The following is an 11,816-nucleotide window of genomic DNA, read 5'->3' as shown; positions in this document are numbered from 1 at the left end:
AGTACAGAACCTATAGGATGTTGCGCATGCGCGACTGAACGAATCACTCCCCGAGACGACTCGTTCTTCCCAAGTCACATTAAAGATTCGTTCAAAATGAACGAATCGTTCAAGAACGACTCAGCACTATTTAATACATTTGGCTGCTTTTAGCCTTACCCTGGAGTTGGTTCACCCTCCGCCTATGAATTAAGAGTTCCTTCTGACAGCAAATAGGGTCACACAAACTGAAGCTAGTGACACAGTAAAGAAATGAAACACTAAAAGAGCATAAAAAGATGGCCTCAAAAGGTTTTTGGAGAATTAGAGTAATTTGTGTCTCATTCAAGAAATGAGAGGCCTATTTAATCTCAAACATTTCTCATGTATTGCCAATGATGGTTCACGTGCGTACAATTGATTATTTAGTAGCATAGGATTTATTTTGAAACATATGCGATCATTCTTTAAATGACCAGAATCATTGGCTAATATAGTGACTGTTCTGCTCTGCAGCTTATGAGGATGTTGTCATAAAGAAAAAAAGATGAATTCGTGAAAAATTTTTACATATTTTTTGTATGATGTGACTGCGAAGCTGATTTAAGCTGCCACTGTTATATATGCAGTTTTTTGCATGTGAATATCATCTTTTATAGTACTGCATATAGAAAATATCAATGCTAAAAAGTATTAAACTGGTTTGCATCATAGTAATATTGTATCAGATACCGAAATTAGTCAGTTAGACATCTGGTTGTACAGGAAGATGTGTTTCTGTGAGAGTGGGTAATATCATGTGTTTGAATTTAAAATGTGCTGTTAATACTTTTTTATATTTTTGAGACAGGAATTAGACTTGTACAAATGGATTAAAAATATTTAATTGTGAAGATGTTTTAGTATGTTTTTATGGCTCTATAATCATCCCATTTCTTTGTAGCACCACATAAATGCTTAATCACAAACAAAAACAAGAATTCAAAAGTCTTTTGAGTTACTGGATTTATTTTGAAATCTGTTTTGTGATTCATCACGGACCAAAAAGCTGTATGTAGGTTCTAATCGCTAAACAACTCTCAGTGTGATTAGCAGATATTGAATATGAACAGTATTATCTTGTATTCACATACAAAGAATTAACATATTTATCTCTGCTCCTCAAACACGTTTGCAAGTTTCTTTTGCAAGAAAAAATACCTTACACACACAGATCAAAGCTCATTCCTACATATGTCCTACTGGCAATTACACCATTTGTATTTGTTTATGAGAAACATGGTTGTGGCCATGAATTTAAATAGACACGAGATCAGAAAGCTTTCAGGGGGTCCAGCTGGCAGGCAGAGTTGGAGCCAGACATAAGACAAATGAACTGGACCGCATTAACACCGAAAGATGTGGTACTTTGTATGCGATTTACCCTGGCCTACAATTAGTGACAGCATAGTCTTTAAAGCACACTGCTGATTACGGAGTCAATTAAACTAATCAGTCCTCTGCTTCGACAGGAGAACTCACGTCACACACTCAGGATCTGGTAATTATAGATATGACTGTAATCACTACTCTGGAGGCACAGGGTAGTATTAAAGAAGCAAACCCTTTCCCATCTGGAGAGGGGGGTGATTTTAGCCTATTATAGATACACAACACAAGCATCTCATTCTCCACCCGACCAAGATCCAAACAGCTCTTCATCGCTCTATTAGAACTGGAATATGGCTAGTTAGTGATGGAAATGGGGAGGTTCACCCTCACCCCATCCCGCAAGCTGGAAATCAGCTGTCTTCTAAATGTCAAAGACATCAAATACTAATAAATGGCGTTATGGCATGAAAATCAGTATATATAATTGCACTAAGGTGGGGTTTTAAAATGATGGATGGACTTCATTAATCAATTTAATGTTAAAGAGTGTAAAAATGCTGTGGTAAAACAAACACAAAATGCTTACTATATGTGACCCTGGACCACAAAAGCAGTCTTAAGTCGCTGGGGTATATTTGTAGCAATAGCCAAAAATACATTGTATGGGTCAAAATTATCGATTTTTCTTTTATGCCAAAAATCATTAAGATATTAAGTAAAGATCATGTTCCATGAAGATATTTTGTAAATTTCCTACTGTAAATATATTAAAACTTAATTTTTGATTAGTAATATTCATTGCTAAGAACTTCATTTGGACAATTTTAAAGGCGATTTTCTCAATATTTAGATTTTTCTGCACCCTCAGATTCCAGATTTTCAAATAGTTGTATCTCGGCCAAATATTGTCCTATCCTAACAAACCGTACATCAGTGGAAAGTGTATTTTTTCAGCTTTCAGATGATGTATAAATCTCAATAAAAAAAAAAGACCCTTATGACTGGTTTTGTGGTCACATATGTGGATCCAAATAAAACAAGCATTCTTTGGGCATGCTTTTTAATGTTAGATCATGTTCCATGAAGATATTTTGTAAATTTCCTACTGTAAATATATCAAAACTTAATTTTTGATTAGTAATATGCATTGCTAAGAACTTCATTTGGACAACTTTAAAGGCGATTTTCTCAATATTTAGATTTTTCTGCACCCTCAGATTCCAGATTTTCAAATAGTTGTATCTCGGCCAAATATTGTCCTATCCTAACAAACCGTACATCAGTGGAAAGTGTATTTTTTCAGCTTTCAGATGATGTATAAATCTCAATTTCGAAAAAGTGACCCTTATGACTGGTTTTGTGGTCCATGGTCACATATACTGTGGAAATACTGTGATAAATTAAACCTTGAATTTTGCTGTAAAATACTGCTCAATTTAGTTTTTGGAAGTGAAAAGCAAGTCATCTTAGTTTATGGTTAAAAACGTTCTTAGATTTTTCTATTTAGTTACATACATTATGGGTTTATGTTACATCTTACAGTATGTTGCTAAATTACCGGTAATATTAATATTGTATTATAAAGTGTTGTGTGTTACCATAATGGTTTTGTATTTGTGTGCATGACACTTGCATTACAAATTATATTCTCAGCATAACAGTGAGTGATATTCTCAGCCTAACAATATTTAGTACACTGTAAAAATGATTTTTCATTGTAGATAAAACAGATTATCGGAGTACCTTTTACAAGAAATTAGCCTAATATTTTAGTCTTTTTACTTCAAAATTTCACATTTAATTCAATGTGTTACTTATGTTTCTTTGTAATTATTTGTGCAATTTACTAGCAATTTCTGAGTGAAAATTGTTTCAACACAAATTTAGAGTTTTTGGAAGTGAAAAATAACATATCACCCTAGTTTACAGTGAAAAACCATAAGCTTTTTCTTATTCCTTAGGGTTTCTACAGGGCTTTCTCAATTTGTTTCTTGGTAGTTTTATAAAGGTACAAAATTTGTAAGGTATATAAATATTATATCAGTTAGTGAAATAGGCTATATGTTGTTTTTAACCATAAATTTTGTCTCAGTTCAATCTGTAAAACCCAAAATTCTACTGAATTTTTTTAAGTTCTGGCAAATACAGCTGCTATTTTTCGACCATGAATTTCAGCGATTTTTTTTTAAACAGTGATATGTATGTGTCCACAATTCATACAGTTTTATTTAATTCACCTGAAATTGGATGTAGGAGACATAAATCAGCGTAGACATTGAGGGAGACGTGTCCAATATTCAGAGTACTGTTCAATCAGTATGGGTTTTCAATTACAGATTATTCCATTTTTAATAAAAGCAATTTAAATAAAAGCCCACCGCTACTATCTAGTATCAAACAAACTACCTGTCACAATTTGCTGCTGCATAAGCTTTAGCCAAAAGTGAGATTGTAAAGCACTGCAAAGCACAAATTATTAACAATTTGGGAAGGAGTTTTAATTGACATCTCAAGATCAAGGTTACAAATGTTAATAATGACAATGTCTTTTAGTTTTTAAAAGTCATATCAACCAAGAGTTTAAATGCATTAGCACATAATCTGAGGGCATTATAGCTAATTAAAGCTCCTGCAGGCAATCAAGGCCTTATTAGCGCTCCTCACAACCTTTCACCCAGCGTGACATCTTACGCCCATTACAGTAACTATCCCAGCTGTCCCTGCAGACACAAAGATCAATGTTAGCATTATGTCAAAAATGCACATGCATGTCAGATCAATACATTTAGATATAATGCAATGATAGACAGAGCTTGAGGCCGAATCTCTAAAGGGACGAGCAAACTTTGCTAATGTGACAAATAAGCTTTGTCAGTTGTGCCCAAGGATATATGCAATGAATACTTGCCATGATTTCAGTCCTTCGGTTTTCACAATGAGCTTTGCACATTCAACTGAAGCTTTCAGGTCATCCTTAAGCAAATCTATCAGATGGGAAACATAAAAAAAAAAAATAAAAAAAAGGGTTATAGAAAAGTTTAAAAGCATAGATATAGTGGGATCAAAAAGTCTATTTTTCTTTTTTTAAAATTTTTCCCCCATTATAAACTATATTCTCAGCATAACACTTGTGAAAAGTTGATTTTTCAAAGTTGTAAACAAAGATTACAGAGTACTTTTTACAAAATATTTCAGTCTTTCTACTTCAAAATATCATTAATTCAATGTGTTACTTGATGTTTCTTTTAATTATTTGTGAAATTTGCTAGCAATTTCTCAGATAAATTTGTTTCTACACCATTAAAAAAAAAAAGAACATCTGAAACAAACATTTATACAATAACATTTCTTTTTATTTCATTTTTTAATTCTAAAACTTAAATGTACAGTTATAAATACAGTTTTGAATCACAGATTTTTAGACCCCACCGTATGTTTTACAAAATTAAAGACGGCAACATCTAAATAATTTTGTCCATTTTTAACTACTAGTATACTTGAACAGTGTTCAATATGTTTTGTCACATGAAATCCATTTAAAGGAATAAAGTACCTGAACAGGGTATTTTGCACGTGTTCTTTCCACCTGGAGTGCCGTCATCGCACCATTTAAAACTGTTTATCTGGAAGATTCCATAGTCTTTCCCGGTATCAGCCGAACGCACTCTTTCGGTCTTAAACCTGCTTTCCCAGTAGGCCGTGCACACATCTGTTGAAATTCAAAAGTTCAAATCCAAAAGAAATTTAAAAAAATATTATGACCAGTTTTACAATACTTTGCATGTTTACTGAGAACTTTTTAAATGGATCCAGCTAATTAATACATATATATCAGGCATGTCAAACATTGCATGTTTGTAGTGAAAATGCAAATAACATAGTACCCACAGTTGCCAATTGAGAATCCCTCAAAGCCATCAAGTCCCTCTTGCTTGAAGATACGGACAACATCACAGCGATCCAGCGTGCGGCTCTCACACAAGCACAGCCACATCAGACACAAGACAGCAATAGCCACCCTCATATCTGCAGTGCTACTCAGAAAATCAGTGTCAATATCTGCTATCTGAAGAGGAGTTCAGATGGAGGGTGGAAGCTGTAGAGTGGGATTATTTATAAGTGAATTTTTTGTTTCGCAACCAATTTTTCACAAGTGCATATAGTTTGCAGTTGCTTCAGATATGGCTGCTGAAGCAATAACTGACTTTGGGCTGTTCTATTTTTACTTCTAGAGCCAAAAAATATATTTTTTACGTGCAGAGGAACTGGAAAAGATTTAGATCAAGACAACAGTGAACATATGACAAAATAGGCAATACTGTGTAAACCAAGTCATAATGTAGCTAATAAGAGCAGCAAATAAAAACATTAAAAAACAAAACATGAAATATACAGTATATTGCTTTTTATTCAGAAATTTCCATATAGGTTGTAATATGCCTTAAAAAACTAATCTTAAACCTTTGGCCAAACTATGCTTTTGGTGAAAAAAGTTACAAGTGTTTTTATCCGTCATCCAAACAGCCTGAAATGACTTGAGGAAAGATGCGGACATGGTTACAATGTGGAAAACTGTTGTGAAAGAACGGCTCCTTAATGCAACCTAATGTGCAATTAACTGATAATATTTGCAAAGGAAATGGAGAAGATGAGAATGTGTCAACACACAGCTCAAACGGCAGGCGTGCATAACCACAAACAGCCCTCAGAAGGAAAGACCTGCTGCTTGCTTCTTATTACTTATCATATTGCAACTACACTTTTCATATGCATACTTCATTGTAAAATGCTGGCAAAAGTGTATCAAAAGTGTCAAAAATATAATTTGGTCATAAATGAACAACTCTGATCTGACATCAGCTGTAAGTAAAATGATTCAGTCAAAACGGCCATATTTAAACAGCACATATATCTAAGGTAACGTGAAACTCAAGTTAACATTGTAAACTGGTATGTTTGTGTGCTTATGCATGACCTTAAACAAATATTTCAGTTTTAACTAAGCGGCAAAATGCTAAAAATATTATTGTAATAAATTAATAAACATATTACTATATTATAATTACATTATCAAATTAAATGAATTATAAAAATATACGAAGGAAAATAAATTAATAGACAATAAAAGCAAATAATTTATTTACAATTTGCTAGAATATTTCAAAATCTGTTTGTGTTCCACTTGTCACTTATTTATTTAACTCTTTATTCAGTATAATCGGTCCAAAACCTTCATTAATTAATGTGTGAATAAACTGTGCTTTAGGGAACTTAATTTATGTTGTGAAATGAATATCTTAAATATTTGGTCAACAAAAAAATGAGTAAATGATAACAAAATAATTGGATGTGAGAGCAGGTCCCGTCTCATTGACTAAAGAGCGGCCCCTGCTGGAGGAGAGTGGAAGGAGCGTCAAAGTTCACAGCTTGTCCCTTATTCAAAACCAGCACTCTGAAGGAGTAACAACAGGTCATAAATACCTTATTGGCATACTTGACATTTAATGACAGGATGAGTCACTTGTTATATAAAGGATTGTTGCTCCTGACCTGTCAGTTTGCATGACAGTGAGCGGGTTCTGAGTGAGCCACAGTACAGTGCAGTCTTTAAACTCTGTGTGGATCAACTGTTGGACCAGGTCCTCTGATTCTAGGTCCACACAAGGAAGGGCCTCTTCCACAAGCAGGATTCTGACCCTTGCAAGCAGGGCTCTGGCCAAACAGAGCAGCCTCCTCTGGCCAAAACTTACACAGCACAAAAACAAAAATATTTAACCCATAACAACCACTTGTTTGTTGTGCCAGTACATAAAGGTTGCCATAGAGAAAAATATATTGGTTTCATGAGGCAATAAACCAGAGCCACGGTCCAGATCTGGACTCATGATTGGTTCCAGCCAGAATGTGAATCATTTCACGCTGCAGTTCGTTCTACACGCAAATTAAGCATTGCTTTATTGTACTTGTGGGAAACAATGAATTCGCTCAAATATTTGCGTTTGTCCGATCTGCAAAATGCACTTAATAAAACGTTTTAATAAGATTTTTAATAATCAAATGAGAAACTTGTAATCTTTGTGATTCTGTTTTTTGAATGTACTAAATGTTTTATTTTATTTGTTTTGATTTGTTTAAAAATAATATATAATTTTTTTTTTTTTAAATATACTTTTATTTACTTATTTCTTAATTGACCAGGACTTGAATCAGATGATTTTGAACAAAATAAGCAGCCTTAATATCAAATTGTGAGAAACAATGAATCAGCTCAATTTGTCCAGTCTGCAAATTTCAATTAATTGCACTTGATTTTTATAATCAAATAAGTAACTTCTTGTAATCTAACAGGTTTTTCAGTTATTTGTGATCCTATTTTTTGAACATATTAAATGTTTAATTTATTTTAATTTAATTTTTTATTTATTTATATAAGATAAATAAAATAATATCAAATATTTAATATATTTATTTATTCGTTTGTATGTTTTATTTGAAAACTTTTCATTTATTTTATATGCTTATCGACCAGGACATGACCCAGGATAGACCCGACTTTATACAGGAAAAAGCTCCCATCTTGGATACTGGGGCTTTATTATTTCTTACTTTTACAACATATTATGGTACCCAACTTGAAATTTTATAGAAAATTAATGTACATTTGAAAAAAATTTAATAAAATAGACAGCTAAGATAGACAAATAGACCTGAGTTGAATATCTCTGCAATACGCTAATATATTTTCTACATTATCCATTTGTATAACTGTATGAAGATCAACTATATTCTGGAACGATGTAATACTTTGAATATTATAAAAACATGTAAAATTGGCCCATGGCATCCAAAGATTTGATTCCCACACACCTGAAAGCGAGGGAGGTCCTCTGTACAGGGTGCAGCAGCTGAGCAGGCAATAGTCAAACACGCTCCTTCAGATGGCAGAGCTCCAGAGCCAACCACATCTGTGCATCAGTATACTGGGAGAGCAGGTCCAGGTTAGTCCTCGGGACCAGAGAACAGTACGGGAACCTGTAACACATGGGACACCATAACTCATTAGTGAATACAATACCTGGATAATGCTTGTTACTGGCGGAGCATGGGTAAAGCTAGGTTTAGATTACACACAATATTATAGAACATTCCATCTACCACACCCAGTGAAATAGTTCTGTTAGCTGTCAACACTCCTTCGCCTCCAGTCTTTGATCGGTTTAGCTGTGGCTGGATCAAGCTAGTTCGATATCATTCTCTTGTATGCAAATATTGATCAGCTAACCTGAGAAATGATTTGTAGACGACTACGAAGGTCATGTAGACCCATGCGGGCAATGTTTACATCGTCAATCAGTACAGCACCGCTCCTGGCCTCCACTGACCGGAACAGACAGCTAACCAAACCATCAGTGCCTGTCTTCTCCCTGCTTATGACCCCAATCTATACACATGCAAACAAACAAAAACCTCCCTGAGATTTACATTTTGTTAGTTAATGTTAACTAATGTAGTTAACTAATGTTAACAACTGGAACTTTATTGTTACCTATTTATTTATTATGAGTATGTAAATCTTAGGTTTAGCAATAAATAAATAACAATGAAATTAAATAGTAATTAATTTACTTATTTATTATCAGTATGGAAATCTAAATAAATAAACTATTCAAAGTACCTTTTCCCCTTTTAGAATGGTGAGATTAATTCCTCTAAGAGCTAGTGTGCAGTTAGAGGAGGCTTCAGACTCAAAGCTCCTGAACTTCACTTCTCCATGCTGGGGCCAGTCATAGGGTGGTCTGTAGGTGACGCTCCATGCTGCCTAAGGTAAAAAGGGCCAGATGGCTCAGTCCAATTCCATGGAAAGGAAATGACATCCAGTGACACTCAGAGGTGACCATGTAGGGAAAGATGTTTGGGTGGGGTGGGGTGGGGGTGGGAAGCACAAAGGAAGGAGAATTTAGATGTTATCCTGTACCTCCTTCTCCACTTTGGCAAATCCACAAAGGTTTTGCATGCTCAGCATGTCCATGTTGATATCAGAGGCAGCCTGAGGGTGACGGTGAAGAGCTTCTTTAATCTGTAATAAAATGTTTTCATAATCTTAATTAATTAAACAAAACTCAGGTTAGGTATCAGAACAGTTGAATTTACATTGAAGGCACAGATCAATGCCAGAGCCACAAGCCCTGAGTCTGGTTTAGCCTCCAGCAGAATCAGACTGATCAGGAACAGCACAATCCCAGCGATGGCATCTAAACTCAATGCAACCCAACTGCACACAGAAATGTTGCTTTTGGTCATAAATAACATGCTGTATATGTTGCAATAAATGTGACATGTTTATTTGGCATGTTTAGTAGATGTTTACAGTGTATATTTAAAACATTTTAAAATACAAAAATATGTACAATTATTTTTATTGGCTTGAAAATACAAGAAATCTCAGTCAAAAACAGTTGCAAAAGCTATATTATAATCAGTCACAGATGTGTATTACACTCGAATGGCGCCCCCTAGTGTACTGTACTGTACCTACAGAGCACTTACAAGGCTAAATCTCTTATCCTGTTTTCAGCAACCAACCTTTTTTGCTTCCATTTGTGTACAAACCGACACAAATCAGCCTATAATAAAGACATTTAATAAACATTAAAAATAATAAATAAAAATATAGACACTTAAAGACAAATTGCAAAACAGTTGCAATATATATATATATATATAATATATATATATATATATATATATATATGTATACACACACACACACACCAGTAACAATTGTGTTCTTTTTTTTTTTAATTCAGCTGATTTATTAGCTAAAAGAAGTTGGCAGAAAAAATATACACAAACGTGTAACTTGGGAGTTATGTTTTTGAAATGAGACCATAGAAATTAGTTAATCAATCATTAAATTCATAATATTAATCATATAAATGTTGATGAACTAGATGATTTAATTCAATGTTCATGATTTTTGTCAATTATAATTTTTTTATTTTATTTTTTTAAATCAGCTAATTCGCTACTAGTGGACTCAGAATCCTTCACAGACTACGAGCACAAACAAAATATAAATAAAAACCTATTTTAACCTTTCTGTGTTGATTTTGTTGTACTTGACCAGCAGGTTTTGATTGAAGGCTTGGAGGCAGTGTGTCAGACACACCTTCCTGTGTTTTGGCCCAGAAAGAGGAGCTTCAACACACTGTCGCACACTCCAAAGAAGTAACTGAAACATCAAGGTTTGCCTCCATGTGTCTGATTTGACTGCAGGCTGAAGAAAAATGTGACTGAAAGAAGAAAAATAAATGTTAACTGTATAATAACCATTTGTAAATACGTCTTGATGTTAGATGGTGATTTGCTTATGTACAGACCTTCAGGTCACATATTCTGGGGAAATTATACCTGAATATGGAGGAAGAGGATTATGAGCGGGCAGACAGCCAGGCTGAAAGCCGGCCTGATGAAGCTGATCAAAGTGATGGTGCTCAGTATGTCCAAAAGACTCCTCAACCAGCTGTGCAAATGTTTGGGCAGCTTTTCATCAACCATCTGCATATCCTAAGCCAACATAAGATCACAGTGCGACATGTTTGGTTTTGTTAAAATGGGATTTAGGAAGATCTATCTTGGTTTTCCATCATATTTGCTTGTATCTGTTACATAATACATTATATGCTTCCTCAAAGGCACATCAGTGATGACCTTCTACTTGCGAAAATCAAACAGTTCAGTTCAGTTGTTTCTGAGCTCTGCTCCACACCGCCTCCTGGAGGACGACACTCACCCGAGTGAATGCTTGCAGTAGCCTTGTTGTGTTTGTCTTTGCTTCTCAATTACACAATCATTTGACTGTTAACAACCTTTTTGAGCCATACCAGTCTGGGTTTTGGAAACTGCACAGTACTGAGACAGCCTTGGTCAAAGTTACTAATGACTTGTTATTAGTATCTGATGCTGGATCTGTGTCGATCCTTATCCTTCTGGACCTAAGTGCAGCTTTTGATACCGTCGACCATACGGTATTACTTAGTCGACTTGAATTGGTCTTTGGGGTGACGGAGATTGCTCTGGATTGGTTCAGATCCTATTTAACTGATCGTAGTCATTTTGTTTTTATGGATGGTCACAGATCAGAGGTCGGTCCTGTTAGTACTGGTGTCCCTCAGGGCTCATTACTTGGTCCCTTGCTTTTCAGCATCTATATTTTTCCTCTTGGTCAGTTGTTAAAAGATCTCTCAAACTCTACTACCATTTTTACGCTGAAAATACACAGATTTACATCCACTCAAATCCGGGTCAAGACGTGAATATTTCCCATCTCTCACACTGTGTATCTGAGATTAAGTTGTGGATGTCTGACAATTTCTTGTGTTTGAATAGTTCCAAAACAGACGTTATGCTTCTTGGCTCTCCCCATAAATTGCGTAATGCTGGATCTTTAGCTTTGTCTGTTGACG

General features: G+C 34.8%; 1 protein-coding gene and 1 pseudogene across 1 annotated transcript; both read right to left on the bottom strand.

The window, feature by feature from the left end:
* Positions 1–3,590: 3,590 nt before the first annotated feature.
* LOC107721865 (lysozyme C-1-like) lies at positions 3,591–5,448 on the bottom strand. Its single transcript, XM_016530038.1, has 4 exons — positions 5,239–5,448; positions 4,904–5,059; positions 4,259–4,334; positions 3,591–4,070 (listed from the first exon to the last, which is right to left on the bottom strand). Exons 1-4 carry the CDS (start codon positions 5,372–5,374, stop codon positions 4,001–4,003), a joined length of 438 nt encoding a protein of 145 aa, XP_016385524.1. The 5' UTR covers positions 5,375–5,448; the 3' UTR covers positions 3,591–4,000.
* A 1,195-nt stretch (positions 5,449–6,643) lies between these two features.
* LOC107721841 (multidrug resistance-associated protein 1-like) overlaps positions 6,644–11,816 on the bottom strand; it is a 9,552-nt pseudogene continuing 4,379 nt past the window's right edge.

This window comes from Sinocyclocheilus rhinocerous, unplaced genomic scaffold (genome assembly GCF_001515625.1).
Source record: "Sinocyclocheilus rhinocerous isolate Xijiao unplaced genomic scaffold, SAMN03320098_v1.1 scaffold90, whole genome shotgun sequence".
Taxonomy (NCBI): Eukaryota; Metazoa; Chordata; class Actinopteri; order Cypriniformes; family Cyprinidae; genus Sinocyclocheilus; species Sinocyclocheilus rhinocerous.
The sequence above is the reverse complement of the archived record's forward strand: the minus strand, read 5'-3'. Positions and strand labels throughout refer to the sequence as shown.